A 15,907-nucleotide genomic window follows, 5' to 3' on the forward strand; every position below is an offset into this window, starting at 1 on the left:
ATATGTGAGATCCACGGCAGCAGAGTGAATATGGATGTCAAAAAAACTCTACATCACCCCTAAAATGTCCCTTCTGTGGACATATTTGCTATTGCTAGTAGGACAGTTGCAAGCAATTGTTTTCCACCTGTGGACTCCCCATGGCACACCAGCATTCTCCTTTATGATAGAAACTCCACATCCACAAAGCACCAGATTCTAACTCTCTCTAGTAATCAACAACAGAAGAAAATTTGGACTCTTCAGTTAAGGAAACAACTAGATTCAATTAACCTGGATACCTTCAAATCATTTCTTACCCATGACAACCCTAAACATGAGGTTTTCTTGGCAAAATGTATGCAGATGAATTTGTCGTTGCTTTCTTCTGGTTCTTTGAGAACATAAATCAACAATTTCTGCTATCACACATTTTAAACCAAGAAATAGTTTAAGAACTGGGGAAAAACTGACAAGGGACCTGAAGCACAACAACAGAAATGTACTGTTTTTCTTTGACATGCATTTTACTGGATTATGAGCACTGCCACTGGATTAAATTCTCAACTAAAACTTTAAATGAAGGTAGCCAACTCTAAAGCCACATGCCCCTTAACTTACCGTATTTGCTTGAGACTAATGTACACCAGTTTTTAGCTAAATTATGTCATCAAAAGTACAGTATGCATTAAATTCGATGGTGCTTGAGGTTGGTGGCTTTCCTCCCTTGGTTCCTTGGGCTCTTCAGGGCCTCTGAAACACCCCATCCCCCTCCTCTTCCTTGTTTTCTCTGTTGGGCAGTGGCAGCATTCCTCCGCTCCTGTCCCTTCGGCGGATACTGGCTGGCACTGGCTGGCTTGGGGGGAAAAAGAAGCAGCAGCAGAAAGGAAGCCTGTCAGGTAATGTAGTCTTACTTCTTCTGCTTCTTCCTCTTTTTTCTCTCAGGCCAGTCAGTGTTTGGCAATGGGACGGGAGGCAGAGCAGGAGGTGGAAAGACGTGGAGAACAGGAGAGACTACATTAACCAGCAGGTTATGGAGTAACTTCCAATGTAGATGCCTCCTGTGTTGCCATTATGAAAGGTAAACTAGCTGGTGTTGATTGGCCAAGGGGGTTGCAGGCTGAGGCAATGAGGGGGGAAAGAGAGAAGCAGAATGTGTTGGTTGTTACCACTGCCCAACAGCACAAGCAAGGATGAGGAGGGGCGCATTACATTTGCCACCAAGTCCTTTTTTTTGTTTCAGGCTTTTCAAATTTGAGGTGCTCGTTAGATTCGATGGCGCACTAGATTCAAGTAAATACAGTAATTTTAAAAGCTCCTTGAAAGAGATGTTCAAACTTCTGACACAAATAACCAATTCCTCTCCTGCTGCAGGGGATGAAGGAAAACAGGTGTGGCAGGAACCCTTTTAGGTCCATACACCACCTACCATGATCATGCAGCCTCTGAAAAGCTACTCCCAAACAAGCACAGCCTTCAACAGAAAAAAGTTGCCCATTCCTACTTCAAAACACTGGATAACGTCTCAGATGTAGCAATGGTATACAGCCATGCCACCACTTTCGCAGTTTTGACATACGGATTTGATTCAAAATGTTCTCTCTCAAAATGTTTAGGTGTATCTGTGTGACTCTCCTCTGGTCAACTTCCTAGTCATGCCGAAAGACCTAGAGATTTATAGAGATAATATTTCTCTAAGGATTTCTAGTTACTGTACTCCATTGTGGTTCTAAGGTCAACTTCCAGTAAAAGCTGACCATAGAGTCATGCTGTAAGACTAGAAATTCATACAGAGATGTTCTCTCAGATAAAAAAGCAACTTTTTATTTGCAGCTTTCTACCTTCAGAGATCCTGGGTCCTTAACTTTAGTGAATGTGGAGGGGTGACTGTACTGCATCTATTTGATTAGGACATCTCCCTCCCAAAATACAAAGTAGAGAACATTACTGAAGTATTTAAATAAAAAATATAACCCCCTCACCTTATCAATGTTCTCAGGATGTGCAGTTTCACTTATTTTCTCATTTCCAGTCACAGAATGATTGCATTTCTTAAATTCCAGAGATTGAGTTTCATGAAAAGCCTCAGCATGAATTCTTTTACTTGGATGTTCCATAGAGCTAGAAAACTCTCTCAATCGATCAAGAGTTGCTGAACATATTTGAGGTCTGGTATATGTTTTTGGCTCAGCTGTATTAGCAAATATAAATAAACATTTGTTTCATCTCAAACACAGCAATTCCAGGAGGGAACTTCACACATTTGCTCCCAAGTCAATTACATGAGCCCATTACATCCAAATGTTTAGGGGTTTCCCCCCATATTCAAATTTTTATCATCTACTCTGAACAGGCACATAGCCTTGGTTTTATCTTTAACTCCAGCATTTCTCACCTTCAGCCCATACCTAGTTGGCAATATTGCAAATAATTCCTCACTGTTCCTCAGCAAAAATTCTGGGCCTTTACAATCTCTCATCTGAACTGCTACAAACATTAAAGGAATTCTGGGTGTCATAGTCCATCACATATTTAAGGGACCAAATTAGGAAATGCTGACCTGTAAATAGGACCAGCCACCTGCAACTGGAACCCAATATACAGCTTCTCTGGTTATACAGCTTCCTCTACTTCCTTTCCTCTGCTGATTTCCCTGGATCAAACTTTGGATTCTAAATTTCTCAAGAAAAAAAGTTGTCATCTTGCAAACTTTGAGAAGTTTCCTATGCACAACCATGCATTATTAATGCTAATAATGCTTACAAATATGGCTCACATCAACAAGTCAGAAATGTTATAATTTGACTTCTTGATGTGTTAATGTAGTTCTGTGTAATGTCATCTAAGAGCTTATTGAGATAAAAACTGTAAGCTTTCACCTCAATACATATTGAGGTATAGGGAAAACCTAACATGTAAAGGTAAAGAGTGAAATAATCTGAATGTGTCCCAAGAACCCTCCCATAATGTATGCTTCCAAACAGCTAACCTTTGCTTTTGACATTTAACTACAAAAACAATTGTTTTATTTTTGCATATACATTTTAATAAACATTTGTATATAAACACATTAGACTTGTTTTATTTAACAACAAATTTTAACAAATTACTTACATTCAAAAATTTGAAAGTAATATATGACAATGATAAGACATAACATAAAACAATATAAAACATATATTTATATTATTGGTAAAACCGAACTACCAAGTTCCTCTTCAATATGATGCTAAAATATATCTGATATCAGAATAAACAGTATTCCACATAGTAGATACCAGTACACAAAATGCTGTTTCATGTTACTCCAGAATGCATGTCATTGACACTGATTCAGTTTATCTAACCAATGCCTTAAATTGTATACAAAATATAATTAGAGATATTTAGTGACAACTCTTTATTAGCCTGCAATCCTATTCTATTACCAAGAAATTAACACCACTAACTGCAACAGGACTTAGGTTTAAGTCAGTGTTTTCCAAACTGTGGTCCTCCAAAGGTTTTGAACCTCAACTCCCAGAATCCCTGATCATTGGCCAAGGCAGCAAAGGCTTCTGGAAGCTGATATCCAAAAACAAAACAAACAAAAAAAATCCTGGAGGATTAGTGTTTTGGAATCACTAAGGAAACATCCACAAGATTATATTAATCCAGAAAACTCCACATATAGTAGCATATGTGTACACCTTCATGCAAATGATCATCACATCACATCACTCTCACAAAATAAATACTGTGTAATAAATTAGAGTGCCTAATAAATTTGGGATCATACTTTACTAATCAAGCAACTCTATGTCTACTCAAAAGCAAGTCCCTTTGAGTTCAAAGTAGTTCAAGAAACATGCCACAGGACTGCAGCCTTAGCATAGTCTTGTGCAGTTCTTTAAGTCTTATATAGCTCTGAATTCTCAAGTGACAACATGGTACAGCTACAGCGTTTTTGCAACACCTTCTGCATGAAGATAAAGCATACCCCAAAGAGAGAGGATTTATTGCTTCCGGAGGAACAAAATCTCAGTCCCTAGATTCTACTGTAACTTGTATTGTTTTAAGATGTTGTTAAATGCTTTGAGTCCCATTAAGGGAAAAAGGCAGAATATAAATGATTAAATAATAATAATACCATGCATATTCATGTATGAGTCAACTTCATGTATTGAAGGATAGGTTTTGGGGTCAAAACTATGGGTTTTGATATGACCCATAAAAAGTCGAGGGTCATTTCATGGAGAGGAGAAAGTACCTATGTCACCTCAAGGGGATCAGCTGTCTGGTCATATTTCTAACCAGGTATTCAAAAAGGTCAAAAGCATTGCCACGACAGAGAGAGTAAAGGGGGATAGTGTTTAGATTCTCCCAGGATGGACTAAGCTCTTTCCCTTTCGCCACTCTATTCAGAAAAGGGAATGGTTCATCTTCTGATAACAGTTTAACATACAGTATTCACACTGACCTGTGCATAAGTTGATGCAGGTTTTTTGGGTTTATTTTTTGACTGCAATTTCTAGACTTACACATGAGTATTGGATAATAATTATTGACTTCAGGGGAGGATGCAAAATTTCTCAAAATAAAAGCAACTATTAATTATAAATATAGATAGCTATCTTATTCAGATCTCACCAGTATTCACTGTTTCATCATCTTCTTTTTCTATATTCTGCAGAGGGCCTGAATACTTGTCAACATGTACTTTGTTTTTAATAGACCTTCTCTTTTTTCTTTCAGGTTCATGGGGCTATAGAAAAATAATTCAAACAAGTAAACTTGCTGATTAAAAAAATGTTATTGTTTTTCTAAAACAATTATCAAATAGTTACAGTGAGCCTTTGGTATCTGCTGTACTTTGATTCCAGGACCCTCACCCTCCCCCCAAACATGGATAGCCAATTCCGTTGATGCTCAGGTGTCATTATATATAATGGCACAGTAAAATGGTATCTCATTTTTAAAATAGCAAAATCAAAGTTTGCTTTTTAGTTTAAAAAATATTTGTGAGCTATGGATGGTTGTGATGACTCATGGGCCTTGTAGTCCTGCTCAGGACATTGTAATTCCTGATGAAGATGAAAACTTGGGTTTTTTACCTTCCCAGTCTGAACTGGATTCCTCTCAGCCAGATCTTTCCCAGGCAGATCTGGGAACCTTGCACCTGCAAGAAAGTTGTCTCCCAGAAGTATGTCAAACAAGCCCAGAGCCTACTTCTCCCGTATTCTTGCGCCGGGAGTTTTGTAAACAACAGAGAAGTTTAGATTCAGCTTCGCGCAGGAGTGCGAGGATTGCAGCTAAGAATGTGGCCAATTAAGACTGCTTCTCGTGAGAATCTTTGGGGAGTCTCACATCTGGTCTCAGAGTTAGCTTTCGGTTCTGATTCCCAGAGAACTGCTTCGGCGGGAAGCTAGACTCTATTTAGGTGTTTTACCCGCGTAGTAACTTCGCGGAGTCAATTCGTCAGCCTACGGAGCGAGTTGTGTCTGGACAGCGCGCTCCGGTTCAAGCCTCGCTCCTGCTCAAGCCTTGCCTTGCTATCCAGCCTTCGCCTTGCTTCACAGCCTTTGTTTATCTACGGACCTTGCCTTGTTTCCCAGGATCAATCCTTGCCTTGTTCCACGGATTTATCAAGTTATTCCACGGACCTTGTTCTTGTTCTTAGTTACCTTGTTCCACGTTCAAGCCTTGTTTCAAGTATCAAGTTATTTCCTAGCCTCGCTCAAGTTTCATGGACTAAAGGACCTTGTCATCTCCCCTCACTTTGCTTGGCAAAGTGAGTGTTTCGGTTATTGGATTACAACTTTGGACCTTAATATTTCTTATTGGACATTGCTTTTTTGGACTAATTCTGACCTTTCCTGAAAGGTCTAATTCTGGACTATTTTCTACACTTGTTTTTATTAACTTTATATATTCCTACAATAAAGATATTAGATAGATTCTGGCCTCTGTGTATGGTTATTGGTGCTCTGCAGCCTGGGTCGTGACAGTTTGACTCCGCCGCCCCCCTAAGCACCAATTAACCTCGGCCAGAATGTCTACCGGAACCGTACCTGGGCCGAGCGGCCAGCCGATTACCTACACCATCGACAAGGAAGAGGTGGACCGAATCCGTGATAAGCTCAATGCACAGGATGGAGAAATAAGGGGTTTGAAGGAACGCGGAGTTCGTCTTCCGGCCATGGCGTTGCCAACCAAGTTTACTGGAGAAGCTTCTAAGGTTCATGTCTTCCGTCGCCAATGTCAAGCTTATCTGGAGGCCCGTGCTGCCGAGTTTCCCCAAGAAGACATCAAAGTGGCATGGGTTTACAGTCTTCTAGACGGGCCAGCGGCCAGCTGGGCGACGGCACTGTTCGACCAAGCCTCTCCACACCTAAGATCAGCGCAACACTTCTTGGACCACCTCAAGGAGACTTGGGGAATCGAGGACAATTTGGAGGCAGCCGGTCACAAACTCCGTCGCCTTTTCCAAGGAGACAGACCTATGTCTCAGTATATAGCCGAGTTCCGAGTGCTGGCCCACAACACCGGCTGGAACGATGTAGCCCTCAGGGGACAATTCCGGGAGGGTCTCAACATTGAAATGCTGGAAGAAATCTCCAAGGTGGATCCTCCCCAGACCCTCGAGGCACTCATTGATCAATGTTTACGGGCTGAAGTCATGATTGCCAACAGGAAACAGTGGGTTCGAGGCCAGGGCAGTAGAGCCGGGGCAAAACCCCCCGCTCCCGCCAGCGTTCAGCCACGTCCGGTGTGGAGACCCCCACCGCCAACCCCATACCCCAGAGGAGGCGAGGAGGTGCCGATGCAGTTGGGCAATGTGCGTCCCAGACTAGATGCCGCCGAGAAGGCCCGTCGTCAACGCTTAAACCTCTGCTGGTACTGCGGGAACGGGGGCCACTTCGCCAGAGAGTGCCCAGCCAAAGGGAAGCCTGCCGCCCGTCTTGCGGCGGCGTCCTCCACGGAGACGAAGGCGTCTGAGCCGACTGGCACACAGCCGGCGGGGGAAGCCAACGACCGGGTGTAGAGGGGCTCGCCAACCCGGTCAAAAAATCCATCCAAGAGCCGCCAACCGGGGTCCTGTTCCTTCTCGTGGTCACATTATGGTCAGCAAAAAGGGGACCCGTCATGATCCACGCCATGATAGACTCTGGAGCTACCAACAATTTCATCGATAGAGAGTATGCCGACTCTCTGGGATTACAATATCATGATTTCAAGAATGCCCGTGTGGTGCAAGCCATAGACGGCCGTCCCCTCAAGACGGGCCCCGTAAGTCAGTGGTCGGAACCCACCAGGATGTGGATAAGGGAACATATGGAAGAGATTTCCTTCTTTGTTACCGAGGTTCCCCATTTCCCTGTGATTTTGGGAATTCCATGGCTGACTCTCCACGACCCTAACATCTCCTGGTCCAACAGAGAACTGCAGTTTGCTTCACCGTACTGCCAAAACCATTGCCTCGTAGCCAAGGTATGCCATGCCACAGACACCGAGCCCATCATCACCTTGCCAAAGAAGTACTCCGAGTATTGGGATGTATTCAATGAGAAAGAAGCCGAAAAATTACCCCCACATAGACCTTATGACTGTGCCATTGACTTGGTGGAGGGGGCCCCGATCCCGCGAGGGCATCTCTACTCCCTGACTGAACCAGAGCAAGAAGCTCTCAGGGAATTCCTAGAGACAAACCTTCGCAAGGGATTCATCAGACCCTCTCAATCCCCAGCCGCCTCCCCAGTGATGTTTGTGAAGAAGAAGTCAGGGGAACTACGCTTGGTGGTGGACTACAGAGCATTGAACAATATCACCAAGCGGAACAGCTATCCCCTGCCTTTAATCTCGGATCTACTGGATCGGCTTCGAGGAGCCAAGGTTTACACCAAGCTGGATCTTCGGGGGGCTTACAACTTAATTCGCATCAGGGAAGGGGACGAGTGGAAGACCGCCTTCCAGACCAAATTCGGATTATTTGAGTCCCGAGTTATGAATTTCGGTTTATGCGGAGCCCCCGCAACGTTCCAGCATTTTGTCAATGACATTTTTCAGGACTATCTAGACAGGTTCTTGATAATCTACCTGGACGATTTTTTGGTGTTTTCCAGATCACAATCAGAACATGAGAACCACGTCAAAATGGTGTTACAACGATTGCGGGATCATGGACTTTATGCCAAGCTGGAAAAATGCGCTTTTGATCTACAAGAGGTAGATTTCCTTGGTTACCGCATCTCGCCTCTAGGGCTTTCCATGGATCCAGCCAAAGTTTCAGCAGTATTGGAATGGCGGGCGCCAACTAACAAGAAAGAGGTGCAGCGTTTCTTGGGGTTCGCGAACTACTACCGCAAGTTCATTCCAGATTTTGCCCGCTGGTCCGACCCCATCACTAGCTGCATCCGTGGAAAGCAGCCTTTCCGCTGGACTGATCAAGCAGAGAAAGGGTTCCAGCAACTAAAGAAACTATTCACCTCCCAGCCAATTCTACAGCACCCAAATCCTGGAACCCCTTTTGTGGTGCAAGCGGACGCCTCTGATGTGGCAATTGGGGCTGTACTCTTACAACCGGTGGGAGATCACCTCCACCCCTGTGCCTTTTATTCTCGTCAACTAACCACACCAGAGAGGAATTACACCATTTGGGAAAAAGAACTACTGGCCATAAAGGCAGCCTTTGAAACTTGGAGACATTGGCTAGAAGGGGCCAAATTTCCCATTGAAGTCCACACTGATCATCGTAATCTAGAACATCTAAGAACTGCCCGCAAACTAAATCAGAGGCAGCAACGTTGGGCTTTATTCTTTGAACGTTTCAACTTCCAGATCCATTATGTGACCCCAGCCCAAACCAAGCAAGCAGACGCCCTGTCACGTAAACCGGAATACGCTGCAGGACGCAAGGAGACCTTTGAATCCCAACTGCTACAACCTGAGAACTTTGCCACGCTCACGGTGGGGAACACCAAATCCATTCCCATTGGTTCAACTTCCCCTACTCCAGGACCCATCTGTGCTCAAGAAATCAGGGCTAGTCAGCAAGCAGATGCCTGGGCGCAGGACCAACTTCGCCAAGGTCTGCATTTCCCCTTTTCGCTTAAAGATGGGCTGCTCTGCTATAGAAATCATGTCTATATCCCACCCGGACCGGGCAGGGAAAAGGCGCTTCGTCTGTGTCATGACTGCAAACCAGCAGGGCACTTCGGACTATTTAAAACTATGCATCTGATCCTAAGGGATTTTTGGTGGCCCAAGATCCGCAAGGATGTGGAAAAATATGTCAACACCTGCCCAGTATGCCAGCGCTCCAAGATACGAAGGGAGAAGCCCTCAGGGCTTTTACACCCCCTTCCTACCCCATCCCGCCCATGGGAAATAATTTCCGCGGATTTCATCACTGACCTACCACCTTCCTGTGGGTTCACCACGATCTTAGTGGTGGTGGACCTATTCACCAAGTTAGCCCATTTCATTCCCTGCGAAGGCCTCCCCACGGCCAAGGAAACTGCGGATTTATTTCTTCAACATGTCTTCAGACTACATGGATTGCCCAAGAGTTTAGTCACAGACCGTGGATCTCAATTCACCTCTCGTTTTTGGAAGGCACTACAAAAACTATTGGGCATAGACTCTCGCTTATCTTCAGCTCATCATCCCCAAACAGATGGGCAAACGGAGCGCACCAATGCCACCTTGGAGCAGTATCTTCGCTGTTATGTAAACTATCAACAGGACAATTGGGCTTCTCTGTTACCACTGTCTGAGTTTGCCTACAACAATGGAGTTCAAGCTTCTACAAAAGAAACGCCGTTCTTTGCAAACTACGGCTTCCATCCACGTTTCTTTCCCCCTGTCATTGAAACTTCAGAGGTTCCCGCAGCAGAGGATTGGCTGCAGGAACTCACAGCGGTGCAACAACTTTTGCTCCAGCAACTGGACCAAGCCAAGGAGGACTATAAACGCCACGCTGACAAACATCGCCAGCCGGGTCCCGAAATCAAGGTAGGAGATCGGGTTTTCCTGTCCACTCGCTTTCTGCCCTCCCACCGCCCTTGCCGGAAGTTAGATGCCCGTTTCATTGGCCCCTATCCAGTGGTGGCGCAATTAAACCCCGTGACTTTCAAACTCCAACTTCCGCGTTCAATGCGCATTCACCCAGTGTTTCACCGCTCCCTGCTCCTTCCGGCGGATGGTGTGCGTCCTGATACAGACCAACCGGCCCCCCCTCCTGTTTTGATGAATGGGGAGGAGGAGTTCGAGGTTGAGGACATTTTGGATTCTCGCTTTCACCGCCGCCGCCTACAATATCTCATTGACTGGGTGGGTTTTGGCCCTGAAGAACGCTCTTGGGAAGACGCCTCCACAGTCCATGCTCCTGATCTAACCCGTCGCTTTCATCAGACCTATCCCGCCAAGCCGCGACCTCGCGCCTCGGGGAGAGGGCCCCAGTTTGGGAGGGGCCTTGAGGAGGGGGATAGTGTGATGACTCATGGGCCTTGTAGTCCTGCTCAGGACATTGTAATTCCTGATGAAGATGAAAACTTGGGTTTTTTACCTTCCCAGTCTGAACTGGATTCCTCTCAGCCAGATCTTTCCCAGGCAGATCTGGGAACCTTGCACCTGCAAGAAAGTTGTCTCCCAGAAGTATGTCAAACAAGCCCAGAGCCTACTTCTCCCGTATTCTTGCGCCGGGAGTTTTGTAAACAACAGAGAAGTTTAGATTCAGCTTCGCGCAGGAGTGCGAGGATTGCAGCTAAGAATGTGGCCAATTAAGACTGCTTCTCGTGAGAATCTTTGGGGAGTCTCACATCTGGTCTCAGAGTTAGCTTTCGGTTCTGATTCCCAGAGAACTGCTTCGGCGGGAAGCTAGACTCTATTTAGGTGTTTTACCTGCGTAGTAACTTCGCGGAGTCAATTCGTCAGCCTACGGAGCGAGTTGTGTCTGGACAGCGCGCTCCGGTTCAAGCCTCGCTCCTGCTCAAGCCTTGCCTTGCTATCCAGCCTTCGCCTTGCTTCACAGCCTTTGTTTATCTACGGACCTTGCCTTGTTTCCCAGGATCAATCCTTGCCTTGTTCCACGGATTTATCAAGTTATTCCACGGACCTTGTTCTTGTTCTTAGTTACCTTGTTCCACGTTCAAGCCTTGTTTCAAGTATCAAGTTATTTCCTAGCCTCGCTCAAGTTTCATGGACTAAAGGACCTTGTCATCTCCCCTCACTTTGCTTGGCAAAGTGAGTGTTTCGGTTATTGGATTACAACTTTGGACCTTAATATTTCTTATTGGACATTGCTTTTTTGGACTAATTCTGACCTTTCCTGAAAGGTCTAATTCTGGACTATTTTCTACACTTGTTTTTATTAACTTTATATATTCCTACAATAAAGATATTAGATAGATTCTGGCCTCTGTGTATGGTTATTGGTGCTCTGCAGCCTGGGTCGTGACAATGGTTGAATTAGTTGCTGCAGAATCCATGGATACAAAGGGTTGATGTATACATTTTTAAAGAAACTATAACACAAGTAGTGATAAATCCCAGATTCCTGATGGCATCTTATAAATGTATAAGTCAACATTTCTGAGGTAAAAAATAAGAACAATCTAGGCAACTATACTCAATAGACGAATGGGCACTTAACACCTGAAGCTGAAAATTAACATACAGGCAGTCCCCAAGTTACAAACAAGATAGGTTCTGTAAGTTTGTTCTTAAGTTGAATTTGTTTGTAAATCATAACAAGTACATTTTAAGTGTAATTCCAGCCATATGCATTAGATAGCATAAGGGTTAACACCCTTATGTGATGTGATGATGTGATGTTTGTTTTGCTGTCTGTGTTCCTGTTCAGATTTCATCTCACTTTCTGTCCCTGTGATAACTGAATTTTGAAAAACTAGGCTTGTTGTGGAAACAAAGATTGGTGATACTGCTTTGGTGGAGACACCTTGTCCCCATGATAACTCTTTTAAGATTAAATTTCCTTTCCTGGGGTAGATTTCTCTCACTTCTTTTTGTCTCACCCCCATTCTTAACTGTGAGTTGTTTGCAAGTTTGATGTTTTTATCTCTGGAATTGCCTGTATTCAGAATGGTTCCTCTTACGTATTTTGTTTATGCACAATCTTTTTATATTCCACAGTTCACCAAAACTAGGGGTACAAACCAATGTCAACATGTGAGTTAACATTATTTTTAGAATAAAAAGAATGTTTATGATGGCATTATGACTTATTTGTCTTCAAAAAAAACCAGGCAGAGCTGGCATTTGTTTTCTGTATTTTACAGATACAAACCTGATATTGAGAACTGACTTATAAAGATGAGTTGATCACTGACAGTACTGCAATGGAAACTGAACCAAAGTTTTCTTGGACAGTATGTTAGTATTAATCTTGGGCCACAAAAATATTTGGGTTCATGGATTTCAACTATACAATTAAATTCAGTGGGTGACTCTCAAATTTATTTTTCAGAATAATTAATATTAATTTTTTTCTCCGAAACATTTTTCTTCTTTCACGAGTTCTTTAAAAGAATGAAAAGACCCAAGGGGATCAGTTCAGTGGTTCTTCAACTCGAGCATTCTTTTGTCCTAAAACTGGACAGTGATATTTTGCTGACATGCCTGGGGGGCAGTCATCCTTCATGCAAATGAAGTAACCAACATTCAGTACCATACGGCATCAGAACATGGAGATTCCATTTAGCTAGCATAGCTAGTAGCTCTGTTTTCAATGCAAAAATGTACTGAGCCATCACAGATTTCCAAGAGACCAGCAGCTCTCTTGTTGTGTGCCTTTCAAGTCATTTCTGATTTCCAACCACTCTAAGATAAATCTATCAACAGGTTTTCATGGCAATATTTGTTCAGTTGGGATTTGTTTTTACCTTTCTCTGAGACGCTGAAAGTGTAACTTGCTCATTAGGTTTCCATGGCTGAATGGGGATTAAAATCTTCTTCTGCAGAATTATAGACAAACATTCATATCATCACACTACACTGGTTCTTAAGGTCACAAGGGCTTAACATGCATTATTGCTAGTTACATTTTTTGACTGAGCTGAACTCTTGTGAAAACACTTAGGTCTAGAATGAAAGGCCACCAAAGAGCCTAAATGTTATAGTTGGCTATTTGTATCCATGGATTCTGCATCTATATGCTGTCTCTCAAAAGGACTGTGGATTCCTGCCTTGTGTGTTGTAGCCAATTAATACTAACGGTTGGAGGATGAAAAAGAAAGCCTTTATTCAGTCTGTGCAGAACAGGGTACTTAGCAATTACTCCCATAGCAAGCACAGCATCTATCCATGTAACAAGCTTTAAAAAAAAACTAACTAGCAGCATGTTACTCTTTGATGGGTTCTTTGCCACCTATCTTAGTTGATTGGTTAGTTTGTTCACAACCCACAAGAGAAGTCAACACAGTACTTACAGTAGTAGCTTTACTCTCACTAAAATATGCTACAGCTAGAAACTAACTAAATGACCTTGGCACAGTTATCTACATTTTCTTAGCATAGCAGTAATCATACCAATCCCACTAACAACGACTTGAAAATATATTTTTAAGACCAAATTCTGCCATTTTATATAAGGGACACTATTTTACTACACCAGTGTCTATATCGGGACTTAAAGACCCACTTATTTTAGTATCCACAGCCCTGGACATATCCTCACAGTTAATGGGACCCCTCTGAATTGTCAAAATGAGGTTGGCCTATAGTAGGCATAGGTAAACTTGGGCCCTCCGGATGTTTTGGACTTCAACACTGACAATTCCTAACAGCCTACTGTTAGGAATTGTGGGAGTTGGAAGTCCAAAACACCCAGAGGGCCCAAGTTTGCCCATGCCTGGCCTATAGCATAGCAGTCATCCTATAGAATCCACCATCAACAGACTGATTTAAAAAAAAATCCTCAAAGGCAAACTTTGATTTTGCCATTTTATACTGGGGACATCATTTTACTCCACCATTTACATCAGTGGTTCCCAACCTTTTTTTGACCAGGGAACCACTCTACAAGATTAGTACCAAAAGGGTTGCGAATCAGCTTTTGGTCAACTTTAGATGTAGCTTGGTTATTTGGGGTTCTGATTCAGAAAATCGTATTGGATAGACCACATGAGCTCTAGTTTCTGATACAGAACATATGCCATCCAGTAGTCGCCATCTGCTCACCCACAGAAAACCATATTTAATTACTAATGTGGTCTATCCAATGCAATCTTTTGAATCAGCACCCAAAATATCCCCAAAAACAGGCCTAAAAAGGAAGACACCAAGCCCCCCCCCCCCCCCCCCCCCGCTTCCAGGCGCCTCACCAAATGTTCTGCTCAGGGGGAGGGAGAAGAGAAGCAGCACTAAGGAGGCTTGCTGTCACACCTTTTGTGGGTAGTCAGCCTCTCCCCTCCCAACATACCCATTGCCTCAGCACTATAAGAGGGTTTCGCAAGACCAGTCACTCTCATTGCATTGGTGTAGTAATAATAGAATCATAGAGTTGGAAGAGACCTCACGGGTCATCCAGTCCAACCCCTTGCCAAGAAGCAGGAAAATCACATTCAAAGCACCCCTGACAGATGGCCATCTAGTCTCTGCTTAAAAGCCACCAAAGAAGGAGCCTCCACCACATTCCGGGGCAGAGTTGCACTGGTAATTGTGAGGCCACAGACCATATTTTAGTTCTTGGGAACCACTGGTAGTCTATGGACCACAGGATGGGAACCACTGAGTGAGACTTAAGCATCTATGGATCTTGGTATCTATGCAGAAGTGGGGAATCCTGTCAAAGTAACTTTCTGTATCTAGATTCCACCATCCATCACTTTAACACATTTTTTAAAAAAATTCGAAAACAAAACTTGATTTAGTGCATGCACGGGCAAACTTTGGTCCTCCAGGTATTTTGGACTTCAACTCCCACAACTCCTAACAGCCTGGCTGTTGGGAATTGTTTGAGTTGAAGTCAAAAACACCTAGAGGGCTAATGTTTGTCCATGCCTGATTTAGCCACTTCGTTCTATTAGGGCTTGAGCATCCACGGGTTTTGATATCCACCGCGGGGGGGGGGGGGGGGGGGGACGAGTGTCCTGGAACCAAACTACAAAAGATATCAAGTGCTCTGTACTTTCAGCGAAGGTGCACTTTCCCGAGACGACCCAAAACATTGTTGACCACGCAGCTGAAGCGTAAGGAAAATGGTTTCTTTGTTTTGCTTTGTTTTTGTGAGAAATTAGAAGGCGCCCTCCTGAGTATACCGGACGCTGGCCACATCCATATTGGTCATTCAATGCAGTTTGAGGCCAACTTTAAACTGCGGCGGCCTGACAACAGACCCCCCCCCCCCCCCCACATACACACAGCCCTTCGAGTTCATCAGTGCTCTGGAGTTTGTGTAATCGCCACCTAGGCCTCAAAGTGGTTCCAAGATTTCATCTGTAATCACCCATACAGAGAAATCCCTTCCTTCAATACCGGCCTGAAACCTCATAACGCGATCAGGCCTCTGCCCTGGAGCGCACCGTGTGCGGAGCCACCGCCGGGCCATCGCTTCTCTCCGCAGCGCCGCTCGGGACCCGAGGAATCGGTGGGAAGAATTTACTCAGCACCGGCTGGCCTCGAGCCCCGCCGCCAGGCTCAGGCCTCCTTCGGCCGCGCGGCATCCTGAGGGACTCGGAGGGGAAGAAAAGAGATCTGTATAGCCAGCGAAGAACCTGAGGAAAACTACGGGTCGCTCCTGAGGACCCAGCTTTAAACAATACGCGTGCGCAGGCGCCGGCTCCCTCGGTCCCGCCCCTTTCGAACGCCAAATGCGCGCGAGGCGGCCGCTTATTTGCATACGAGCCGACTCAGGCGCTTACTCCTTGCCTTTCCGGAGGGGGAGTGCCACTCTGCGCATGCGCCGCCCTAGAAAACAACAAACTCAACG

The 15,907-nt window shown here is 44.4% G+C and overlaps 1 protein-coding gene across 7 annotated transcripts in view; it reads right to left on the minus strand.

Moving 5' to 3' along the window:
* Nucleotides 1-15,851, minus strand: part of msh3 (mutS homolog 3) — an 83,118-nt gene extending 67,267 nt beyond the window's left edge. For 4 of the 7 annotated variants that reach the window (XR_010003556.1, XM_062972291.1, XM_062972292.1 and 1 more), the window contains exons 1-3: nt 15,501-15,851; nt 4,609-4,723; nt 1,962-2,170 (exon numbers count right to left, since the gene is read on the minus strand). Coding sequence is in view for 6 of the 7 variants with exons in the window: in XM_062972291.1 (XP_062828361.1) it covers nt 1,962-2,170; nt 4,609-4,723; nt 15,501-15,641 (465 nt within the window). In the remaining variant the exon portion in view is untranslated. Of the gene's footprint in view, nt 1-1,961; nt 4,999-15,500 lie in introns of those variants that run through there. The other 3 variants (XM_062972296.1, XM_062972293.1, XM_062972295.1) reach the window with 3 other exon arrangements.
* Between the last annotated feature and the right edge of the window lie 56 nt (nt 15,852-15,907).

This window comes from Anolis carolinensis, chromosome 2 (genome assembly GCF_035594765.1).
Source record: "Anolis carolinensis isolate JA03-04 chromosome 2, rAnoCar3.1.pri, whole genome shotgun sequence".
NCBI lineage: Eukaryota > Metazoa > Chordata > Lepidosauria > Squamata > Dactyloidae > Anolis > Anolis carolinensis.